This window comes from Salmo trutta, chromosome 29 (assembly GCF_901001165.1).
Source record: "Salmo trutta chromosome 29, fSalTru1.1, whole genome shotgun sequence".
In the NCBI taxonomy this organism is placed as follows: Eukaryota; Metazoa; Chordata; class Actinopteri; order Salmoniformes; family Salmonidae; genus Salmo; species Salmo trutta.
The window spans coordinates 39,424,681-39,451,568 of NC_042985.1; the positions used below are offsets into that span (position 1 = coordinate 39,424,681).

Here is a 26,888-nt window from a genome sequence, read left to right on the forward strand (position 1 = left end):
TAGCCCTACTGTGGTGTTGATGGGGCTGTATTGCTTGGACCACGTCATTGCTGCTGGTAGATGTTTTTTTTCTGGAAGTTATAGAGGTGAAGAGATGTCTGAGAATTGAATAGCCTTATTGAATGTGGCTGTGACTGACGTGGTGGCATTCTGTTTTTGGAGTATGAGTGCACAGGTTGGAGTTATCACCTTTGTTCCCAATCTCATTTGGAGTCAGGCTGAGGAAAGAGGATCCAACAAAAATCTATTTTATAAAAACTACATCAACGCCCCATCCGTTATTTTAAACCACAACAATCAAAATGAAAGAAACATAATTACCTGAATATCTTTCCCTCCCTGTCTGTTTCGCTCATCACGTTGCTTGGGCGCATCTGTCGCTTTGGATTACATTAATGAAAAATGTCATGCAAGCGCATGCGGGCTGCGTCCCTCTCTGTGTCATCCACCGCCACCCCACGCTACTGAGTGAGAGGACACCCACCTCTCGACTTGCGTGAAAGGGTCAATCACTCACGCATGGCCTCCTGTCGTCGTGCCCGCGCACTGCCATGCTGGTCACACTCTCTCTTTTCTCTCATCCGTTGCGCGCACTCCTCGCCTAGGACTATTTTAACTGCCTGCCACCATCCGTTCCGTTTCTTTCCCCCTCCTCCGCGCCAAGCCACGCTTTCGTCATCATTTATTTAGTCGGTAATGCTGCTTCTATCCGACGTCACGCTTCGACTTAGTCGCCAGCTCTGGCCCCCACTTGTCGCTCCCCCGAGTGGTTTTTGGCGGCAGAGGATAGGAGAGGAGCGGCGGCGGCTTTTCTGGAGATGCGGGCGCCGGACTGCCACTGCCAGCGTTGTCGCGCACTTCATTTGAGCTAAAAGGGGCCGAGGCAAGGAGCCCCTCCATCGGGGGCTGCCCAGAGTAGCTTACCGCGATGAACCTGCACTCGGTGCGGGCGGCTGTGGCCATGATGCGGATGATGGGCTGTAATAACGGGCGCTTTGCGCGGCATTTTCTCCACAGCGACTGCGTGGTCGACGAGAAGACGGTGGTCTTGACCAAGAAGGAGAATGAAGGCTTCGGCTTCGTGCTGCGAGGGGCCAAAGGTAAGAGGCTACCCTGGTGTCTCCCACCTTCTCCTTATCCCTTTCTCATGGTCACTGTATATGTAGGCACTGCACATTTAAACAAGATAATAGCAGCCTATGTATTTGATCTATGTCTCTATATGATAAAACGTTAATGAGATTAAAATGGTTTTGCCCACCTGATGTAACCACATGAACCCCTCCACTCTGAATGGCGGTCACCTATAGCCTAGTGTATAATGTAAACAAGTCTGTCTGTCTGTCTGTCTGTCTGTCTGTCTGTCTGTCTGTCTGTCTGTCTGTCTGTCTGTCTGTCTGTCTGTCTGTCTGTCTGTCTGTCTGTCTGAGCATCAACATCAATGTCTAGCCAGCCAGGCACCACACACACACGCACACACACACACACACAAAGACTAACAGCACTTCTGTCCACCTCTCTAGAACAGAGCCCTTCATGGGTCCAAATAGTTGGACCCGTTCTGAAATGGACCTGGGGCTTTCCCATCTTCATTAATACATGTTTTAAATATAGAGACCTGTTCCGAACAACTAGACCCGTTCCTTATAGATCTGGTCGGATCCAGACCCGGACGGATCCGAGGGAGAGAAGCAGCAGAAAAGTCAATTTTCAACTCCTTTTTTAACCAGAGCTTTTTTTTAACAAGCATTTCGCTACACCCGCAATGACATCTGCTAAACGTGTATGTGACCAATAAAATGTGATTTGATTTAAAGCGCAAGGAAGAGGGGGTAGAGAGAGGTGACGCTCTAGCAGGGGCCGTTCTGTGTGTGTAGGCTACTTTGAGTGTGAGTGAGTGACATGGGAACAGGGAGGAGGGAGGGAGAGACAGCAACCAACTAAGCCGACGCGCTGTAGTAAACTAATAGCTGCCATAGCTAAGTTATTTATCATCCAATATGATTCTGAGTACCTGTCTTGACTGCATTAAACCGGGTGAATCTACTTAAGCTTGCTAGCTAGCTAGTCTAATTGAGGCTTCAAGCACTTTCTCATTTTACACAGTTACAAACAACAGCAACTCCATTCAGAATATAAAGTAGTAGCCTACCTGTTGGCTCTTGGCAATTCTAACCTATTCTTCTCCTTTAACTTTTAATTCCATCACTTTAATTGCATCTTCCATTGATTAATATCTCATAACTTATGGCCCACATGGAGGCTCTATGACTGTAGCCTATTGCCGCGTTGATGACTTATGATTGGCCAACAGTTGCTACATGCGCCACTCTGGTGAAAATCAAAGAGCAGAAGGATAAATTATACAACATTTCTCTCTCTCTACTGCAGCAGTCACATTCAGATCTATATGGGCCCTTCCTGACAAGTCTGTCAAAATTACACATACCCGAGACCCGTGACATATCAGATCCTACCAGACCCTTGACATTATTTAGAATTCTGGATCTCGGGTGTTCGGGTACAGGTGGATCTGTGAAGACCTCTAATCTAGAGCACACACTCGCAAATGCACATAATTGCAAATGCACACACACACACACACACACACACACACACACACACACACACACACACACACACACACATCAATATCAGCCTGCGTTTAGGACATGTTGTCAGGACATTAGTGCGATTGTCCACACGTAATTTGATATTCCACCCCTCATGTGATGCTGTCTAAAAATAGCCCGCTGAGCGGCTGTTTTGGTTTCTATGACGATTACAGCCATGTCATAATCCACACTGTCAAATGCTGCGAGGTGGCATATTCTCATTGGTCTGCGCTGTCGAGAGGTACATTTTCTTTTTTAGAGACATGGATAGAGGAAGAAAGTGACAGAGAGAGGAAGAGAGAGAGGAGAGTAATTTAGCATAAAAAAACAACAAGCCGAATGTACTAGAGTTGTTCTGACACTGCCATCACCCAAGGGAACTGAGCCAGCCCTCTTTATCCTCTGGCACTGTGCACTTCACACAATCTGATGCTCACAAACACACACACACACAGACACACAATGCACCCACTCTCACATAAAATCACAAATGAATGCTTGCGCATACACGCAGGGTGATTTATCAGAAATGTCACTTGTCACCATTGGTTTCTGGCTGCCACGAGGACATCATGTGAATATCACTGGTCAGTGGAAGGTGGAAGAGAGGAGAGGAGAAGAGATGGGAGAGGGGAAAGAGAGAGAGGGTGACAGGGGAAAAGGGTGATGATAGGGAGATGGGGAGAGAAAATAGACAGGAGTATAGGAGATGGGAGAAAGAGATCTTACTGGCCCCTACCACCAGAGCAAACCTTGTGTCTAGACACACACACACACTGCCATGCATAGACATTAGGACAGCAGTAATCTAATCAGGCTGTAATGATGACAGCACAGTGTCTGCAGCCTTCCACCTTATTGAATTGGCAATGACCTTTGTGGGTTTATTGGTGATGAATGGATTCTCTCTGCTTGTCTCTGGTGAACACTCAGATGTTTGTTTTGTTTGTTTGTCTGCCGACCACAAAGCCAATGCTAAACCCTGTCATTTTGTCTCCCCATCCACCCTAAAAATGTCATGTAAATAAAGGTGTGTGTGTGTGTGGATCTGGAATGGGGCTAGATCTCCATAGGCTCAGGGTTGAGGAAGGGAGTGGCGTCCAGGATAAGGTGACCCACTTACCTTCTCTTTCTCGCTTTCTCTCCCATAGCGGACACGCCCATCGAGGAGTTTACTCCCACCCCTGCCTTCCCAGCCCTCCAATACCTGGAGTCGGTGGACGAGGGAGGAGTGGCCTGGCAGGCGGGGCTTAGGACCGGGGACTTCCTCATCGAGGTAAGTGTGTGTGCGCGTGCATGCATGTGTGTTCATGTATGCGCTTTTATGTGTGTGTGTGTGTGTGTGTGTGTGTGTCATACTACAATTCACTTCCTGTCTCAAACAGAGTTCTTTCTTCCTGCTGCTAGAAGCAATGAGATTAGTTGTAGAGATCCTTTTTGGGATGAGTGAGAGCTGATTGGTGATATTTGTTGGCACTTGATCTTAGGTCCCTCTTTATTTTTCAGACCGCTATTTACCTGGCATTTACTTACAAAGCACACGATGGTTTGATACGTATGCAATAATAATGTTATAATTAAATGTTGTTTCTTTAGGATAAATTACAACAAGCCCAACTTTGCAGCTTTTGATACCAGGTTGTTACCACTTGTCCTGTTTCTGCTCAATTCTTTGAGTTTTGGAGTGCTTTTGGATCAGACCAGTGATTCCCAAACTCTGGGTCAGGATCCACCACTAAGTCAAGGGTAGTTCCATGTCTGGTGGCAGATGACGATGTGATTGTGTCCAGTAGCATTGGTTTGTTTATTTGTGGTGAAAGGCATTAGGTGGGTCACAGCCAAGGATGTAGTGGGAAAAGCTACATCCAGGTAGTGATAGCCAGCTTAGGCTATCATCACACAATAACATTCCTGAGACCCGAAGTACTGTTTTTGTGGGTACTTTTTGTGTTCTGTTTTTGTGGGATAGTGGTTATGATGGAGCTGTTTGATAATTGTTATGAACATGGTTGTGAATCCCCGTTTGGCTTCGTGCACTCTGTATGTGTGTGTAACGAGGGCAAACAGTGCAACTGTAATCAGTGCAGTGCTGTGGTTGGGGTTTGTCTTGGCTCTTGCTAAATGGAGCAGCAAATGATGAGAGAAAACTGCATCTATTTGCAACTCTCCCTCGCTCTCTGCCTCCATCTCTAGCTTTCTCTCCTCTCTCTCCCTCACTCCTCTCTCATGAGCTGTTACACACACTGCCCCCTCTCTTTCCCCTCATCTCTCTATTACAGCATCTTAAAACACAGATTACCCACTAGGCAAAAACTGGTTGAATCAACGTTATTTCCACATCATTTCCAAAAATTAAGGATGTTGTGATTAGATTTGCAAAAAGTCATCAATGTTAGGGCATTTCATATTTTTTTAACCTAAATCCAATGACATGGTGATTTTTTATCATTATAATTTTTTATAACTGGTTGACCAGGGTGCCTGCTGTGAAAGTCCGCGATGAGGGCCAGGTCCCGGATGTCCTTAGCGGGGACCCAGCACCTCTCCTCCGGGCCATAACCCTCCCAGTCAACCAGGTACTGGAAACCCCTGCCCCGACGTTGAACCCTCAGGAGGCGTCTCACCGTGTACGCCGGATGGCCGTCGATGAGACGGGAGGTGGGGTGGGCCTGGAAACAGGAGACAAAGGACAGTGAGACGAGGCTTAATCCTGGACACATGAAAAGTGGGATGTATACGAAGGGTATGGGGCAACAGAAGCCGAACAGCAGTGGGACTAAGGACTTTAGAGATGGGGAAAGGACCGATAAAATGGGGGGAAAGTTTACGGGACTCCACCCGGAGGGGCAGGTCCTGCGTAGACAGCCATACCCTCTGCCCGAGATGATAGTTGGGAGCCAGAGTCCGGTGGCAGTCCGCTTGTCGACGATACCTGGAGGTGGCCTTGAGAAGAGCAGACCGAGCTATCTTCCAGGTACGCCGACAGTGGCGGATGAACATCTGGACCGAGGGTATGTTGACCTCTTCTTCTTGCTCTGGGAAGAGTGGGGGCTGATATCCCATGGAACTCTCAAAGGGCAAAAGCCCAGTGGCTGGGCAGGGAAAAGTGTTCCCGGCGTACTCCACCCACACAAGTTGCCGGCTCCAGGTGGTGGGGTTGGTTGAGACAAGGCACCTAAGCGCAGTCTCCAGGTTTTGATTGGCTCGCTCCGCCTGGCCGTTGGACTGGGGATGAAACCTGGAGGACAGGCTGGCAGATGACCCAATGAGGCTGCAGAACGCCTTCCAGAATCTGGATGAGAATTGAGGACCAGCATCAGAGACAATGTCAACAAGGAGTCCATGGATTCAGAAGATGTGCTGCACCGTGAGCTGGGCCATCTCCTTGGCTGAAGGTAACTTGGGGAGAGAGATGAAATGGGCGACTTTAGAGAAACTATCCACTACTGTCAGGATAGTGGTGTTGCCATCAGACGGAGGAAGCCCAGTGACAAAATCTAGGGATATATGGGACCAGGGGCGATGAGGAACAGGGAGTGTGCTGAAGGAGGCCAGCCGGAGCCTGCTGCAGAGTCTTATTCTGAGCACACAGCGTGCATGTGGTGACGAAGGCTGAGACGTCAGAAACCATAGTGGGCCACCAGAAGCGTTGTCAGAGGAAGGCCAGGGTTTGACAGGAGCCGGGATGGCAGGTGAGCTTGGAGGAATGAGCCCATTCCAGGACCTAAGCTCGGGCCGAATCAGGGACAAACATTCAGTTAACCTCTCTGGGCCAGTGGGACGCTTGCGTCCCACCTACTCAACAGCCAGTGGAATCCCGTGGCGCGTTATTCAAATACCTTAGAAATGCTATTACTTCAATTTCTCAAACATATGACTATTTTACAGCATTTTAAAGACAAGACTCTCGTTAATCTAACCACACTGTCCGATTTCAAAAAGGCTTTACAACGAAAGCAAAACATTAGATTATGTCAGCAGAGTACCCAGCCAGAAATAATCAGACACCCATTTTTCAAGCTAGCATATAATGTCACATAAACCCAAACCACAGCTAAATGCAGCACTAACCTTTGATGATCTTCATCAGATGACAATCCTAGGACATTATGTTATACAATACATGCATGTTTTGTTCAATCAAGTTCATATTTATATCAAAAACAGCTTTTTACATTAGCATGTGACTAGCATGTGACTAGCATTCCCACCGAACACTTCCGGTGAATTTACTAAATTACTCACGATAAACGTTCACAAAAAACAACAATTATTTTAAGAATTATAGATACAGAACTCCTTTATGCACTCGCTATATCCGATTTTAAAATAGCTTTTCGGTGAAAGCACATTTTGCAATATTCTGAGTAGATAGCCCAGCCATCACAGGCTAGCTATTTTGACACCCACAAAGTGTGGTACTCACCAAACTCCGATTTATTATTAGAAAAGTTTGATTACCTTTGGTGTTCTTCGTCAGAATGCACTCCCAGGACTTCTACTTCAATAACAAATGTTGGTTTGGTCCCAAATAATCCATAGTTATATCCAAATAGCGGCGTTTTGTTCGTGCGTTCAAGACACTATCCGAAGGGTAAATAAGGGTGACGCGCCCGACGCGTTTCGTGACAAAAAAAATCTAAATATTCCATTACCGTACTTCGAAGCATGTCAACCACTGTTTTAAATCAATTTTTATGCCATTTTTCTCGTAAAAAAGCGATAATATTCCGACCGGGAGTGGTTGTTTTCGTTCAAAGAGAGAGAAAGTAAACATGGTGTCAGCTCGGGCACGCGCCTCCAGTCTCATTGTCCTCAGATCGACCACTTACAAAATGCGCTAATGTTTTTCAGCCAGGGCCTGCAAAGCCACCTTTCAGCTTTCTGGCGCCTTATGGGAGCGTTAGAAAATGTCACGTCATGCCAGAGATCCCCTGTTTTGGTTAGAGATGATCAAGAAGGCCATGAAATGGTCAGAGAGAGCGCTTCCTGTTTGGAATCTTCTCAGGTTTTGGCCTGCTAAATGAGTTCTGTTGTACTCACAGACACTATTCAGACAGTTTTAGAAACTTTAGGGTATTTTCTATCCAAATCAAACAATTATATGCATATTCTAGTTACTGGGCAGGAGTAGTAACCAGATTAAATCGGGTACGTTTTTTATCCGGCCGTGCAAATACTGCCCCCTATCCCCAACAGGTTAACCCCCCCCCCCCCCCCCCCCCCCCAATCCTTCCCCACTCTCACATTTTCAGGATCCATCTGAACACTCCCTTCAGCGATGACATATCCCAGAAAGGAGATAGTGGAGCAGTGGAATTCACACTTCTCAGCTTTCATGAACAACTGGTTCTCTAGTAGGCGCTGAAGAACTTGTCAGACATGGAGGACGTGTTCTTGAGCAGGACGGGAGAAAACAAGGATGTTGTTGAGGTAGACAAACACAAATCTATTCAATATGTCACTGAGCACATTGTTGACCAGGGCCTGGAACACTGCGGGAGCGTTGGTGAGTCCAAACGGCATGACCAGGTACTCATAGTGTCCACTAGCTGTGTTGAAGGCCGTCTTCCACTCGTCTCCTTCGCGTATTCGAACTAGGTGGTAGGCATTCCAAAGGTCCAACTTGGAAAAGATGGTTGCCCCTGGAGACGTTCGAAAGCCGAGGAGAACGATTCTTCACTGTGATGTCATTGAGGCCCCGGTAGTCGATACATGGACACAGGGTCCTTTTTTTCCACAAAGAAGAACCCTGCGCCAGAAGGGGAGGCAGATGGACGAATGCTCCCAGCAGCCAGAGAGTCCTCAATGTACTCCTCCATGACCTTGGTCTCAGGGCCAGGCGGAATATAGCCACCCACGAGGCAGTGTTGTGCCCGGGAGGTGATTAATAGCGCAATCGTAGGGACGATGCCGAGAGAGGGAGGTGGCGCGAGCCTTGCTGAACACCTCCAGGAGGTCCTGGGATTCCGTGGGAACAGCGGAGAAATCCGAGGTTTTACCAGAGCCTGCAGGAGGATATCCCAGGACAGGCTGAGCCGCCTTCAGGCAATGTGAGTGGCAGAACGGGCTCCAACCCAGGATAGAACCAGTGGTCCAGTCAATAACGGGATTGTGTCTCTGGAGCCATGAAAATCCCAAAACAACAGGAACATTGGGATATTCAATGAGAAGAAGCTGTATGGACTCACTGTGATTGCCCGACACACACAGGTTAATGGGCACCGTACTGACCCTGCCTATGGTGTGTCCGTCCAGTGCTCTGGAGCCATAGGAAGGGAGAGGGGTTGTGTGGAGATACCAAGCTCCGATACCAGAGTAGCGTCCATTAAACGCTCATGAGTCTGGTCTTTTACTGGACAGACGGATTTGTAATGCCCTCTAGCACCACAATACAGGCAATTGTTGGAGTTAAGCCTCTGTCGTCGTTCCTGAGGTGACAATCTAGCTCTGCCCCATTGGGTAAGCACTGTAGAAAATGAGTCGCTCATTCCCGATGATTCCCAACGGGACTCAGGTGACTTCGTATCCTGTCAGTGTCAAAGGTTAAAGGTGGCAGTTTTACTGCAGGCTGCTGGTGACATGAAATACACACAGTTCACCAGGGTCGAGTTCACCAAGCTGCTTTTGGAGATGAGGGATCTCCTCACCTCTCTTCTCCTCCCCTCTCCTCTGTTAAACTGTCTGTAATGGCGAGACCCCTTGCTGTTAGAACACTGTTTATGTCTGACCTCTTGTTCCTCAGACACTGCAGTTTTTGGCAAATGACTGTGCCCTTAGTTGATGGGCTGGACTGCATCCAAAATGGAACCCTATTACCTTTTATAGTGCACTAACTTTTACCAGGGTCTTGAACAGGATGCGCAATATACCAAAACACACTTTTTATCCCCAAAATGATTTGGCAGTTAATGCCAAAAGCATATTTTTCATTGAACTTCCATTTCTTTCCAAGAGGCTGAATGTCTCTCGCCTATTCAGTCTATAAAGACTACGGCTTAGGAACCAGTGGCTTACTAATTTTAAGTGGAGTGTATGGCCCAAAGTATGGAGTGATTTCAGTGCCAACGGAAATTGTATTTCAATTCCATAATTTAGAAGTTGTATTATATTGAATTTTAATTTTATATTTTTTTATTTGTAATACACAAATGAAATCATTGAATTCATAAACTGAACTTGTATTTAATGATTTGAAACTTATTTCAATGAATATTGCATTCAGTTTTTTTAATTTCTTGAATATTCAAATTCAATATTTACATATTTATTTTCAATATGGTAGCTATTGCATTCAATGTCTGTGAATCGAGTTTACAAACTATAATTTCAAGTTTATCAAAGTTTAAAATATTGAACTTCTCAGATGCATTCAGATTCCGTTTTCAATTTCAGTTCTCCAAATTCTGATTCAAAACCAGAGACAACATCCTGGTACTTTGCCAGCCAGGAACGGAGGAGAACACATAGAAGCAAATGCTCTCTGTTGTAAAATAAAATTTTAAGGAGAGAAATTGTAGAAATAGGCAGGGTTTATGAATTTGTGGCTGTGGTAACTACTGAAATCGCTAAAATACAAGTAAAGTATTTTGGGTATACTGTACTGTAAGTGGCTGCCACAGCAGTTTGAGGACCATAGTTATCTACAGGGGTGCTGACTAAGTAAGATTGTGGTGGTTAGCCCAGATCAAGACTGTTAGCAGATTGCTACAGTACATAGTCATTTCTCAAATGTAGCAGCTCCCCCCTCTCACTTTCTCGCTCTCTCTTCCTCTCTAACTCTCCTACAGCAGTTCAAGGAGATCTCTGGCATCTGTGGTGGCTAATTTCTGCATTACCAAATGAGGAGAGTGACAAACTTCACACACAAGTCAGAGTTATACTTAAAACTACATCTTTAATAATTAAGATTATTTTCCAAAAGCACTTGACCTTCAATGAACCATTGAAAAGTGATTACACAAAAGTACAAAGATCTTTTATACCCAAGACCCACCCCTCTCAACGTACATGACGAACAACAGATCTTAGGAACAGTTCACAAAGGTTAAGTTTTGTATGAACGATATCTATAAAACATAGCAGACAGCAACTGCTGTATCAACAGTGTTCATTGTACAGACCAGTATCTGGTCCTCCTACCCCAAACTGGAACCGTCTCTCCCTGGTACGGTATAGAACAGAACCATTAGCTCATCCAATGGCATAAATCAATTGACAACTCAAGATACTCCCATCTCAAGTAAACCCCCTCTTGACTCCACTCCTGGACAAGCTCACTGAGGGGAGTGACTTGCACACAGACATTGTGGAGACAAACAATTGGTTCCCCATTAATCACGCCATCCCTTCACATGGTTTAACAATACATTCACATATGACAAGTATCTCACATAAGCATATTATGCAAATAAAACATCTTAATTATCTATGTTACCCAACTAATTCTGATTCATCCACCACATTCCCCTCTCAAGGGACTCAGAATCAGAACAGTAACGTTACAGGAGAACCAGTGTCTAAACACAGGCTTCATCACAACAGAAAAGACAGTCATCTCTCTGTGTCCCCTCTCAACTTAAATGAAAATCACAAGATTTAAGAACATTCATTCACATAGAAAATACATATATTCTACATAAACCAAAAATCACAAAACAATAAGTTAATGCATGGGGTTCCTCCACATGACCAGCTTCCACAACACTAACTCAGCCTCATTCAAACCCCCAACACATTTTCTAAACACTCTAGCAATTTGTTTGGGAAGGTTATGATAACATTCACCTGCACGAACCCATGAAGAAAAACAAAAAATGCATACAGTTTATGAGATTCAAAGCTATATTTTCCATAGACAGTGAAAAGCACATAATTCATGCATAATGCAGTGCATGCAATAATGGAGTTTAATAAAATAATCTTTAGTTATCTATCACACTCCAATGGATCAGCATAGTATGTTGGTAATTACTATTTCCATCGCAGAAACTAAAATTAGCATATCTTGTTGTACAAATCCAGGTAGTGACTCCTAGTTAAAATAAAATGTATCCCCTTGGTGCCTAATGAACATGACCCAAGACAAGCATCATGATTCCACTATTTATAAGGCAATGCCTATAGATCAAATAGATTAGGATCATTTTCACTCTCCAGATCAGAGTTCACCCATGGCAGTCACCATGGCATGCTTATAATAGCGTCAACATCCTTAGATCATAACAACAATCAAAACAATCAATCCCTAATACATTCATTTCTTCACTCATATAGATATTAACATACTCAACTCAAATCAATCCTTCAGTTTTAAAAATCATTCAATTTCCAAATAAAATCATAATTACAACCCAGTTAATTATCCAACCAGAATTTTAAAATGACAGTACCAATTTGAATCACTGAGCAATATCGCTCGAAGTAAAAAACTAAATTTAACAAACATCAACATTAGCAGAATGTACATTTATATTAACATCCAGTATAATGATCCCAAAATTCTACTATTAACTTTTTTATCACAATTATTATACAGATCAGTATCTCAACGCATTCTTAATCTAAATTACTAGAATTTTAAGTGGTGTAGACCTCTACAATCAACCTCATACCCCAAAGTCTAAACAGTTTTGGGCACAGTTGACCAACCCCTCCTCCAGGCACTGATTCTTATGGCGTCCTTTTCGTTCTTCTTCAGATAGCTTTACAGTTCAAAGTGAATGTTCCATTACAATGTCCCAATTTCAATGTTTCACCTTAGACGCCCATTATGTCTTGTCCATTCGTCAACCAGTATACCAGCAACATAAGAGAAGTTTAGAACACCACCTTTCCCCATGCTCACTCCACGTGGACTCCTCTCACACTCCTGAGAGAAACATGAGAGAAAAGCAGTTGATAACTTAGATCGGATACTGTACACCGGCTACATCGGTAGAAATGGTACGGACAGGGCCATATTCAACGCCTGTCACGTCCTGACCAGTAAGAGGGGTTATTTGTTATTGTAGTTTGGTCAGGACGTGGCAGGGGGTGTTTGTTTTATGTGTTTCGGGGTTTTTTGGTTAATGTTCTATGTTAGTATATTTCTATGTTCGTTCTAGTTTTTCTATTTCTATGTTTAGTTTATTGGGTTGCCCTTCAATTGGAGGCAGCTGTTCCTCATTGCCTCTAATTGAAGGTCCTATTTAATAGGGGTGTTTTTTCCATTGGTTTTTGTGGGTAGTTGTTCCATGTATAGCGTGTTGCCTTACAGGACTGTCTTCGTCAATTGTTTGTTATTTTGTTAAGTGTTCACATTTCCTTCTAAATAAAAGAAGATGAGTATACACATTCCCGCTGTGTTTTGGTCCACTCAATACGACGAACGTTACAACGCCTTTGTCACTCTTCTTCAGCCAGTGAGAGGGGGTTTGAGGTACACACACTGTTCGGTCCAATTATCTCTTCCATGCATTAAGATACTGTCTGGTGTCACTTTTCATGATAACCTCGAAATAACAGATCAGAACAACAGTTCAGTTCATTAACTACATGATAAATTACTTTTACCAATTATTCTTAATACAAATGTCTAAACATATTTCAAAGAGAATAACAACACATTCTTATTGAAACTATTCTTTCAAATTGGCTTATACTTCCCATCACAATTTCAACTTCATCGCCGAGCCAAAAGATCAGGAAGTTAGGTTATAGGTCTATCTGGAATATAACAGAACAAACAACACAACAATACATTCCTTCACATATCACTCAAGGTGTGTAAACTTCAATCCAAAACCTCAAAAAACTGTATCCTCCCCCATTTTGAAAACATAACTCTCCATGAGAGTAATGTATAAAAAAAAGCACTACTACTGGTCAAAAGATAAAACAAAATTTCAAATAACATAATCAAATGAAAATCACAACTCTGAAAACCTCCACAAAGAAAAATGATTGTACCCATTTAGTCATAGGAAAATAGACTTAAAGCAGCCTACCCTTAGTTAAAGGCAATGCCCTCTATCACATAGGTCCAAATTACAAATATGTCTAAGAACTTTAAACTCCATCATAATTATCAATTTCACGAATTACCTTGAAATCAGTATAACAAATGACCTAAAATTCATTATCCAAATGGCTTTCCAATGAGGGTGATCAGGCCACAAGGAAAAGTCATGATACGGGTCATAGGTCATACAAACCCTTCACGGAAATCTTACTATTTTAGACAAATTAAAGAAAATAGTCAAACAGTTCCTTAATGTTGTATCTCAGGTTTCCAGAACATTTTTTTATCAAAAGAATACACATGTGTAATTAAAACTCAGAAAATAAAAACTTCTAAAAATTCCATTTGTGTATACCCCTTTAAGATATCTTAGCACTAAGTGAAATGGAAAACTCACTAAACCCAAAGGAAATTAGAAAAACAAATCAAACATACTATTTTAAAAACACCAACAAGTAGTAATAACAAATGTGTTGTGTGTGGGTATTTGCAAACCTTAAGATAAAAACAAACAAAAATGTGCCATGCCTTTTCCATTTTGGTAGTTTACAGCCTCAATCTCACTCACCCAAAATTATAGCTCCAGAAAACATTCAAAAGAGAGACAATGAAATCCCCATTTTCCCAAAGAAAAAACACAAAACACTTCGTTAGCATTCATTATACTACACCAATTCAGAAACCCAAAAGTTAACTACAAACAAAACCTAATAATAATTCCACTGTACTCCCTCAACTCATTAATCATTAGTTTTCATCTACATCAATGTATATGCATGCTTAATTGAACATGCGTTACCCTTAGATACAATTATCCTGGTATCATTACTAGACCAATATCCAACAAATATGTGATAACTTTTTCTCCTTTGGATTGTTCCTGTTACCTCACTAAATGTAAAAACAATTCTGTAAAAAATGTAGTACATTTCCCAGCGTAAGGAATCAGCAATATTTAATCCCAGGCATTAAATAAAATGTTGTTTGAGACGTGTGCTCCCATGTCTCCTTTAACATACATACTTTAGTTGACTTCCATCCGTCCCCGAAATAAATAATCCTACTCAAACACATCAGATAATACAATGTTTAATGAAGTGAAATCAACACCAAAAAGAAACAATAAACAGTAAGCAATAAACAAACCCATAACCTCTTTCCAGCAATCAAATCATTTCAACCTGTTGCATAAATTTAGTAAAAACAAACCTTGTCCTTTAACAAATCTAAAACCTTAAAAAAGTTTGTGCTGTCTCATCACCGTACGAATCAAAACTAACTTTTATCCGCTCATAATATACAATGTTTTCATTCCCTAAAGGTCAATACTGTTCAGCTCGTACATAAATGATCTTCCTTCTGTCTGTACAGGGTCTGATGTTCCAATGTATGCAGATGATACAGTGATCAATGCATGCAAATAACAAACAACAAGCTACACAAGAACTCACTACTGTAATGGTTCAGGTGACAAAGTTGCTCAGAGACTCATGTTTGCATCTCAATAAAAAAAAAACACAGTCTGCATGTTCCTCACAAAGAAAACAACTGATGCCCCTGAGACAGATGTCTATGTATCAGGGGAAAAGCTCCAGGTGATATATGATTTTAAGTTCCACGGCATCATACTTGATTCCAACCTCTCTTTTAAAAACAAATGAAAAAGGTAATTCAAATAACCAAATTCAACCTAGCTAATTTCCAAAACATATGAAATTGTTTAACCATAGAGGTAACAAAACTATACTTCAAATCTGTGATACACACTGTTTGGGGAATTAACATACTGCTTTACTAGTTTGGCCCAAGCTTGCTCCAATATCCAATGATGGGCGTGGCGCGAAATACAAATTCCTCTAAAATCCGAAAACTTCCATTTTTCAAACATATGACTATTTTACAGCTATTTAAAGACAAGACTCTCGTTAATCTAACCACACTGTCCGATTTCAAAAAGGCTTTACAGCGAAAGCAAAACATTAAATTATGTCAGCAGAGTACCCAGCCAGAAATAATCAGACACCCATTTTTCAAGCTAGCATATAACGTCACAAAAACCCAGAAGACAGCTAAATGCAGCACTAACCTTTGATGATCTTCATCAGATGACACACCTAGGACATTATGTTATACAATACATGCATGTCTGTTCAATCAAGTTCATATTTATATCAAAAAACAGCTTTTTACATTAGCATGTGACGTTCAGAACTAGCATACCCCCCGCAAACTTCCGGGGAATTTACTAACAATTTACTAAATTACTCACGATAAATGTTCACAAAAAGCATAACAATTATTTTAAGAATTATAGATACAGAACTCCTCTATGCACTCGATATGTCCGATTTTAAAATAGCTTTTCGGATGAAGCACATTTTGCAATATTGTAAGTACATAGCCCAGCCATCACGGGCAAGCTATTTAGACACCCACCCAGTTTAGCCTTCACCAAAATCACATTTCCTATAAGAAAAATGGTCTTACCTTTCCTGTTCTTCGTCAGAATGCACTCCCAGGACTTCTACTTCAATAACAAATGTAGGTTTGGTCCCAAATAATCCATCCTTATGTTCCATCAGCGACGTTTTGTTCGTGAGTTCTAGACACTATCAGAATGGTAAATCACGGTCGTGCGCATGGCGCATAACGTGACAAAAAAAATCTAAATATTCCATTACCGTACTTCGAAGCATGTCAACCGCTGTTTAAAATCAATTTTTATGCAATTTATCTCGTAGAAAAGCGATAATATTCCGACCGGGAATCTGCGTGTCTGTAAACAGAAGGAAAAACAGAAAGGCGGGGGCGGGCAGTGCTCACGCCTAAGCCCTTTGTCCTCTGATAGACCACTTAGCAAAAGCGCTCGTGTGTTTCAGCCAGGGCTTTGAATTACGTCATTCAGCTTTTTGCCGCCTTCTGAGAGCCCATTGGAGCCGTAGGAAGTGTCACGTAACAGCAGAGATCCTTTGTAATGGATAGAGATAATAAAGAAGGGGAAGAAATGGTCAGACAGGGTACTTCCTGTACAGAATCTTCTCACGTTTTGGCCTGCCAAATGAGTTCTGTTATACTCACAGACACCATTCAAACAGTTTTAGAAATGTTGGAGTGTTTTCTATCCAAAGCTAATAATTATATGCATATTCTAGCTTAAAACCTCATCTTTATCAAATTATCCATTAAAGATACCAACTCAAAACCTACGTACGTCTACGAATGGGTGGTTTAAATTGTATCTAATTATATTATCAGCATTACTTTATCAAATCTCTAGTAATCGATTATGCACACATACAATTTATCATATTTTCATATATTCACAGAATCCATATAAAACATTAGAAATTCTTAGGTACTCACACAGAACTTTAAGGATCACCCACACAGGATTGGCCAAATACTCACACAGAACTGGTCAGATGTCCACACAGAACCTCAGAACAATATTGAAAGGTTACCCACACAGAGTAAACCTACCCCGCTCACACAAAACGCTCCTACAAAGATTACCTAGTGGTAACTTTAACAAAATACTCACACAGAGTAACCCAGGGCATACCTGGCTAGCACATTTAAAATAATTGGAATTCACCACTTCTGAGGGTCACTTAGACAGTCACACAGACAATTTCAGAATGGTTCTTATTCCAACAGGGCTTCACCAAGTACCATGTTTCACACAGAACACACAGTCACCCTGGCCCCTCACCCCCACAGACCGCACCAATCCCCACTGTGATCAATTCAGTGTCAGGACTGCTCTAGGTCGCCCGCAACCGACCAGTGGCAGAGTATCTTTGAGTCCGCAAACTCTCAGATTTCTCTCATCTGACTCGGCCCTGTTTACGCCTCCAAGGTGCCCCCCTCACAAAGGAATACACACTCAGAGCTCCCGTAACAGAGGCTTTTCTAAAAACTCGACTTTAAGTGTGGTTTGCTCACCTCTTTCTTAAAAAAAACTAGGTTCGAGATGTGGTATCCACTCGGCTCGCTGCCTCTCAGATCAAAGGTGGGTCCATCTGCTTCGTTCCCGAAGTGTGGTTTCCCTGAGATCCCAAGTTTGAGGGATCCCTCGTGCACGATTTGCCCAGATCGTCAGGCGCGGTCACTGAGTGAAGATTCACATCCCATCCTCATCGCCAAATGTGGTGGCTAATTTCTGCATTACCAAATGAGGAGAGTTAAACTTCACACACAAGTCAGAGTTATACTTAAAACTACATCTTTAATAATTAAGATTCTTTTGCAAAAGCACTTGACCTTCAATGAACCATTGAAAAGTGATTACACAAAAGTACAAAGATCTTTTATACCCAAGACCCACCCCTCTCAACGTACATGACGAACAACAGATCTTAGGAACAGTTCACAAAGGTTAAGTTTTGTATGAACGATATCTATAAAACATAGCAGACAGCAACTGCTGTATCAACAGTGTTCATTGTATAGACCAGTATCTGGTCTCCTACCCCAAACTGGAACCGTCTCTCCCTGGTACGGTATAGAACAGAACCATTAGCTCATCCAATGGCATAAATCAATTGACAACTCTAGATACTCCCCTCTCAAGTAAACCCCCTCTTGACTCCACTCCTGGACAAGCTCACTGAGGGGAGTGACTTGCGCACAGACATTGTGGAGACAAATAATTGGTTCCCCATTAATCACACCATCCCTTCACATGGTTTAACAATACATTCACATATGACAAGTATCTCACATAAGCATATTATGCAAATAAAACATCTTAATTATCTATGTTAGCCAACTAATTCTGATTCATCCACCACACATCCAAGACAATGAATATGGTACAGTACAGTACACGGATGTTCTTGCTGTATCTCTCTGCCTGAGTGTGTTTGACTAGAGATTGCGAGATCGGGAGGAAGACTGTTATATAACGCTCCTCTTTCCCGGGTCAGGAGAGTGCTGTGTGTGACCACTGTATGTATGCAAAGGCAGCTGCTCCCCTCAACCCCCAGGTGTGTGTGTTTGTTTGTTTGTGTGTTTGTGTGTGTGTGTGCGCATGACAGTCAGCTCTCTTCCCCACTGCTGCATATTCTGAGCATTTTACTGTCAATCTAGTGTTACACAAATACAGCAGATGCAAATACAAAGTCTCCTACCAAACCATAATTCTACCAGTGGACTGATAATACTATCTCTTTCCCCAGTTAGTTACAACAAACCAGTAAAGCTAAGTCTTCATCATTTTAGCGCATTGCTAATAAACACATTGCTGTGTGATATTCTAGCACTGTAAAAATGCTACGTTGCTAGCTAGCTCAGTTCCATGCTATTATAGCAGTCAACCATGCTTTCCCAACACCCCCAGGTCTGTGCTCAGTGATATTGATGGGATTGCAACCATTGCCCTTGACCCCATTATGCCTGAGTGTGTGGCCAATTTTCTCTCTGACAAGCAGTATTGTGTTGCTAGCTAGAGGGTCTGTGATAACTAGCGCTGCAACCTGTTAACTTGTAATCTGCATCCACTTAGCGCTATGGATATGCAGTGTTCAGCAGACTATGTTGGAGATTTAGAATGCTAGAAGAAGGCACTATAGCCCTATTCAGGCGGGATTAGTTTGACTTTGGGAGGTCAGGTAATGTATTACATGCATGAGCACAAAACACCACATCTGTAATTTTTGTCCCTTCTTAATCTGCCATGTCAGTAATTTTCACATGGTGGGAGAGTTTATTTGTTTATTCATATTCCCATTAGATTTTGTCGAAGCAAAAGTGGTCCACACAAAAACATAAAACACGACAAGTAACAAAACACTGATAGACTAGAACAGTCACACAAATTTAAAATGCAACGATATACAAACAATACAACTAAAGAATAACGTGTGTGTACTGTAGATTGTGTGTGTTTGTGTGTAATTTGACAGCCCCTATTGTGCCATTAGATGTTGTTTTATAAAAAGAAATGAGGGAAATAATGCTGTTTGCGTTATTAATTGGATCATGGCTCTGTATATAATACTGTGCGTTGCCGTGAATTCGTTTGGAGACTGTGAAAAGACCCCTGGTGGTATTTCTTGTGGGGTATATATGGATGTCTGAGCTGTATGTTATTTAATTATGCAAACAATCTGGAATTTTCCTCACAGTAATATTTCTCATAAAAACTAGAAGAGAAGCAGTTAATCTCTCATCAACCCTTAACCGGGAAAGACTGGCATGCAAGTTGTTGATGTTGCTTCTGTATGTGCAGGTAAGGGCATGGTGTGCTTTTTTTTGAGCCAGCTGCAGCTTTGCTAGGTCTTTCTTTGCTGCAAATGACTATATTACCAGACAGTAGTCAAGATGGGACAAGACCAGAGCCTGAACAATTAGTACAGTTGATTTCTGTCAAAAACGCAGGACATCTTTTTATAACAGACGTACCTCTCCCCATCTTCACACCAACTTTATCAATTAGAATTTTTATTTAATGGGGATCCCCATTTGCTGCTTCCAAGGCAGCAGCTACTATTCCTGGGGTCCAAACTCATTAAGGCACTTACCCATAAAACAAGATAAGACAGTACATCATATAACATTATTGCAACACAACATACAGTGCCTTGCAAAAGTATTCATCCCCCTTGGAGTTTTTCCTATTTTGTTCCATTACAACCTGTAATTGAAATATATTTGGATTTCATGTAATGGACATACACAAAATAGTCCAAATTGGTGAAGTGAAATTAAAAAAATAACTTGTTTTAAAAAATAGGAAAAGTGGTGCGTGCATATAAACTCAGCAAAAAAAGTTCTCACTGTCAACTGCGTTTATTTTCAGCAAAGTTAACATGTAAATATTTGTATGAACATAACAAGATTCAACAACTGAGACATAAACTGAACAAGTCCCACAGACATGTGACTAACAGAAATGGAATAATGTGTCCCTGAGCAAAGGGGGGGTCAAAATCTAAAGTAACAGTCAGTATCTGGTGTGGCCACCAGCTGCATTAAGTACTGCAGTGCATCTCCTCCTTGTGGACTGCACCAGATTTGCCAGTTCTTGCTGTGAGATGTTACCCCACTCTTCCACCAAGGCACCTGCAAGTTCCCGGACATTTCTGGGGGGAATGGCCCAAGCCCTCACCCTCCGATCCAACAGGTCTCAATGGGATTGAGATCCGGGCTCTTCGCTGGCTATGGCAGAACACTGACATTCCTGTCTTGCAGGAAATCACGCACAGAACGAGCAGTATGGCTGGTGGCATTGTCATGCTGGAGGGCCATGTTAGGATCAGTCTGGAGGAAGGGTACCACATGAGGCGGGAGGGTGTCTTCACTGTAACGCACAGCATTGAGATTGCCTGCAATGACAACAAGCTCAGTCCGATGATGCTGTGACACACCGCCCCAGACCATGACGGACCCTCCACCTCCAAATCGATCCCGCTCCAGAGTACAGGCCTCGGTGTAACGCTCATTCCTTCGACGATAAACGCGAATCTGACCATCACCCCTGGTGAGACAAAACCGCGACTCGTCAGTGAAGAGCACTTTTTGCCAGTCCTGTCTGCTCCAGCAACGGTGGGTTTGTGCCCATAGGCGACGTTGTTGCCGGTGATGTCTGGTGAGGACCTGCCTTACAACAGGCCTACAAGCCCTCAGTCCAGCTTCTGTCAGCCTATTGCGGACAGTCTGAACACTGATGGAGGGATTGGGCATTCCTGGTGTAACTCGGGCAGTTGTTGTTGACATCGTGTACCTGTCCCGCAGGTGTGATGTCCGGATGTACCGATCCTGAGCGGGTGTTGTTACACGTGGTCTGCCACTGCGAGGATGATCAGCTGTCCGTCCTGTCTCCCTGTAGCGCTGTCTTAGACGTCTCACAGTACGAACATTGCAATTTATTGCCCTGGCCACATCTGCGGTCCTCATGCCTCCTTGCAGCATGCCTAAGGCACGTTCACACAGATGAGCAGGGACCCTGGGCATCTTTCTTTTGGTGTTTTTCAGAGTCAGTAGAAAGGCCTCTTTAGTGTCCTACGTTTTCATAACTCTGACCTTAATTGCCAACCATCTGTAAGCTGTTGAGTGTCTTAACGACCGTTCCACAGGTGCATGTTCATTAATTGTTTATGGTTCATTGAAGCATGGGAAACAGTGTTTAAATCCTTTACAATGAAGATCTGTGAAGTTATTTGGATTTTTACGAATTATCTTTGAAAGACAGGGTCCTGAAAAAGGGACGTTTCTTTTTTTGCTGAGTTTATATTCACCCCCTTTGCTATGAAATCCCTAAATAAGATCTGGTGCAACCAATTACCTTCAGAAGTCACATAAATACAGTCCACGTGTGTGCAATCTAAGTGTCACATGATCTGTCCCATGATCTCAGTAAATATACAACTGTTCTGAAAGGCCCAGAATCTGCAACACCACTAAGCAAGGGGCATCACCAAGCAAGCGGAACCATAAAGACCAAGGAGCTCTCCAAACAGGTCAGGGACAAAGTTGTGGAGAAGTACAGATCAGGGTTGGGTTATAAAAAAATGTCCAAAACTTTCAACATCCCACGGAGCACCATTAAATCCATTATTAAAAACTGGAAAGAATATGGCACCACAACAAACCTGCTAAGAGAGGGCCGCCCACCAATACTCACGGACCAGGCAATGAGGGAATTAATCAGAGCGGCAGCAAAGAGACCAAAGATAACCCTGAAGGAGCTGCAAAGCTCCACATCAGAGATTGGAGTATCTGTCCATAGGACAACTTCAAGCCGTACACTCCACAGAGGTGGGCTTTACGGAAGAGTGGCCAGAAAAAAGCCATTGCTTAAATAAATAAATAAGCAAACACGTTTGGTGTTCGCCTAAAGGCATGTGGGAGAGTCCCCAAACATATGGAAGAAGGTACTCTGGTCAGATGAGCCTAAAATTGAGCTTTTTGGCCGTTAAGGAAAACGCTATGTCTGGCACAAACCTAGAACCTCTCATCACCCGAGAACACCATCCCCACAGTGAAGCATGGGGGTGGCAGCATCATGCTGTGGGGATGTTTTTCATTGGCAGAGACTGGGAAACTGGTCAGAATTTAAGGAATGGTGGATGGCACTAAATACATTGAAATTCTTGAGGGAAACCTGTTTCAGTCTTCCAGAGATTTGAGACTGGGACGGAGGTTCACCTTCCAGCAGGACAATGACCCTAAGCATACTGGATCCCATCCAACTTGAAGCAGCTGGAGCAGTTTTGCCTTGAAGAGTGGGCAATAATCCCAGTGGCTAGATGTGCCAAGCTTATACGTAGAGACATACCCCAAAGACTTGCAGCTGCAATTGCGGCAAAAGGTGGCTCTACAAAGTATTGACTTTGGGGGAGTGAATAGTTATGCACACTCAAGTTTTCAGTTTTTTTGTCTTATTTCTTGTTTGTTTCACAATAACAAATATTTTGCATCTTCAAAGTGGTAGGCATGTTGTGTAAATCAAATGATACAAACCCCCCCAAAATTCCATTTTAATTCCAGGTTGTAAGGCAACAAAATAGGGAAAATGCTAATGGGGGTGAATACTTTCGCAAGCCACTGTATCTGCAATACAAAATGTATAATACCATGATACAACAATATTACAATGTACATGTGTGTGCTAGTGCGTGTGTGCTTGTGCATCTCTGTACCTGTGTGTATCTCTTCACAGTCCCCGCTGTTCCATAAGGTGTATTCTTTTTTTGTTTGTTGATCTGATTCTACTGCTTGCATCAGTTACCTGATGTGGAATAGAGTTCCATATTGTCATGGCTCTGTGTAGTACTGTGAGCCTTCCATAGTGTGGCCTTCCATAGTGGTGGCACGTCTTGTGGGGTATGCATGGGTGTCCAAGCTGTGTGCTACTAGTTTAAACAGACAGCTCGGTGCATTTAGCATGTCTACACTTCTTACGAAAACAAGTAGTGATGAAGTCAATCTCTCCTCCACTTTGAGCCATGAGAGATTTACATGCATATGATTAACGTTAGCTCTCCATGTACAATTTAAGGGCCAGCTGTGCTGTTCTGAGCCAATTGTAATATTCCAAGGTCCCTCTTTGTGGCACCTGACCACACATCTGAACAGTAGTCCAGGTGCGACAAAACTAGGGCCTGTAGGACCTGCCTTGTTGATCGTGTTGCTAAGAAGGCAGAGCAGCGCTTTATTATGGACAGACTTCTCCCCATCTTAGCTAATGTTGTATCAACATGTTTTGACCATGACAGTTTACATTATTCCACATCTGTTGTTTTTATGAAAATAGTTTTCATTAAATAGTTTTTAACTCCAGTCATGAACTCAGATACCTCCTGCGCCTCGACCTGTTGTTTCAGCCTGTTGTTTCCGAAGTTTTATTAGGTTTATTTTTATTTTATTCATAAGTGTTTGTGTCAACGCCTGCTACCAGCTAGCTAGCTAGATTGCAATGGAGCCCGCTTTGCCTGGATACCTAACAACTGTTTCCAGCGCTGTAGAAGCTGTGTTTATTACTCTCTTATCCAGGACAATATTGACAAGCACATTTCAATTCTGTGCGAACTTATGGGGAAAACGTAAATTGGAACTTTCTGGTTCTCAACTCCTGTGGCTGGACGCCGCTCGTGTCTGATGGGTGTATCCCCGCCTTGTCATCTGTCCCTATCCGAATGGCCTGTGCTACCTGGAACGTGCCTGCCGAGGAAGTCGTCTCCATCTGCTTTTCCTCCTCCATCTTGTAGTGGAGTAGACAGAGAACAGCAAGAGAATTATCCCAGTCAGTGCTGGTCCCATGTCACAAGTCGTGTAAACCGAAGGCAACGGCATTCTGATAAGTGGACTGGTGTGTCTGCGAGAGTTTGACACATGGAATAGCTTCGCCGCACTGGTACCTGATCTTCCTGCGCCTTCATCGCTGGGATTGCCTGTGTCTGCGATGGCTGTGCTGACTCCAATTACGCTTACTCCAGTAGTGGCTTCGTCGTTGAGTTCGGCTCCTTTCCCTCTCTCAAGATCCGACGGTGCACTGCCTGCTGTGGGAGGTCTGGACCATCGCCGAGAGCAGCGGGCATATGCTATGCTGCTCCTCGGGGGCCTGTGAAAGGTTCAACGAATTGTGTGAGGTGTAGGAATGGGCAGATTTCTCCATCCCCTTCTCCGGCCATTGTATTGGGCAGATCAGTGGTGAGAAATGTCTCAGTCCCTGGAGCAAAAACTTTGTGCTATCCAAGATCATGAGTACATGAAATCAATAAGCTGCTCACAAACATTTTAAATGAGCATCAGGAAATGTAGTCTAGCATAGTTCATATGGGATTCAATTACATTATGAAGGGCAGCTCAGAACAGCTGAAGATGGATTTGAAAGAACTGATTGAGTCTCTGCTTGACACCAACAAACGCCCTCCATGGCTACAGACTATTGCAGGTCTGTGGTTGTAACATTTAATTACAATTTTGATACCTTCTGGAAACAAAGCTCATTTTATAAGGAGGTTGAGATCCACCCAAATCATGTTGCCTATGAACCAAAGTTATACTATTAGCCCTGTGGCGGTGTGCTCTAGTAGGAAGTCCACTGTGTGCAGCTCACCCTGCATCAATATAAGTAACATGAGCATGTCTACTTCTGCTAAGCTTCCCAGTAAAGCAATGAAAACAATCAAGCATCCATGAAAAGTGTTAAAAAATAGCCCACGTTAACATATGTAGCTTAAGAAACAAGGTTCATGAAATCAATAATTTGCTCGTTACAGATGACATTCATATTATGACAATCTCTGAAACTCACTTAGATAATATATTTGATGATTCAGTGGTAGCAATACATGGTTATAAGATTTACAGAAAATACAGAAATGCTAAAGGTGGTGTGGCTGTTTATATTTAGAACCACATTCCTGTAAAACTTAGAGAGGATCTCATGATAAATACTGTTGAAGTAATATGACTACAGGGTCATCTGCCTCACCTAAAGCCCATTCTGGTGAGAAGCTGCTTTAGACCACCAAGTGCTTACAGTCAGTATCTGGATAACATGTGTGAAATGCTTGATAATGTATGTGATATAAAGAAAGAGGTATATTTTCTGGGTGATTTAAATATTGCCTGGCTTTCATCAAGCTGCCAACTCAAGAAAAAGCCTCATGGTTCATATATACATTTCTTGAACATTGTTTCTTAGGCTACATATGTTAATGTGGGCTATTTTTAGCACTTTTCTGGGATGCTTGATTGTTTTTATTGCTTTACTAGGAAGCTTAGCAGAAGTAAACATGCTCATGTTATTTATGTTTGAGTTGATAGTGCAGGCTCAGCTGCACACAGTGGACTTCCTACTAGGACACACCGCCTCAGTGCTAACAGTATAACTCTGGTTCATAGGCAAATGATTACTGCATACAATAGCTGTAGGATCAACAGAGGCATTCAGGGCAGTTAGAGGTACATCAATTTGGTTATTTTCATTGTCTGCCAATGCCCCTGGGATAATGTACATTTGCTGCAGCATTATGACACCACAGCGACACAATGGTAGGGATTAACTGAGTTGGGCTTGGGTCATTAATAAGTCATTGTCTTAACACAGAGTTGAAATGCGTGGACAGAGTCCAGGAGCCAAGATAATTCAGATGGACCATTATTCCTATAGAGCATCTTCTGTTTCCAGAAGGTTTCAACGTTATCTATAAAAGCGATTCCAACAGAGCTACTGTAATCTTTTAGCCATGCGTGTAATGCCGGTAGCCTGAAGCTTTCACACCCGCGGCCCAACAATGGTACCAGACCTGAAATAATTGGCCGCTTTTTGGAATCTTTCAGTGCTAGAATCAGCTCTTTAAAATACATTTTTTGAAGTACCGAGCTAGCCCTCCTAATGTCGTTTGACCCCACATGGACGACGACAGCGTCAGCTCCCTGCAGCTGTCATAGAATAGTCAGAAGCAGCCTTTTAATGTCCTGTACTCGTGCTCCAGGATATCACAAGGTTTTTGCCCCGGGAACCAATGATGTCTCATCATTGAGCAGCTCATTATAGACTCTTGCGACAGAAAAAAGGTGCGAATTTGTGAAAACTCCATTGACGAAAAACCCAGATTGTCAACCCAACCCCTTTAATAATAAATGGTACTTGCCCTTTTTTCATACAGCAACACCGCACTCCCACATAGAACGGTTACGCAGTGCAGCAGTAATCTAGCAACCATCGGTGCATTGTGCCTGCATTAATAATGCTGATGATAGTGATGCACACAGAGGGAGAAGCCTTCTGAGCATGTGCGTCAGACAGACACTCTGGT

The 26,888-nt window shown here is 42.9% G+C and overlaps 1 protein-coding gene across 2 annotated transcripts in view; it reads left to right on the top strand.

The window, feature by feature from the left end:
- LOC115167600 (SH3 and multiple ankyrin repeat domains protein 2-like) overlaps positions 1-26,888 on the top strand; it is a 236,447-nt gene that overhangs the window by 159,902 nt on the left and 49,657 nt on the right. For both annotated transcript variants that reach the window (XM_029722187.1, XM_029722186.1), the window contains 2 exons: positions 1,018-1,100; positions 3,767-3,891. In XM_029722187.1, coding sequence (XP_029578047.1) covers positions 1,018-1,100; positions 3,767-3,891 — 208 coding nt within the window. The remainder of the gene's footprint in view (positions 1-1,017; positions 1,101-3,766; positions 3,892-26,888) is intronic.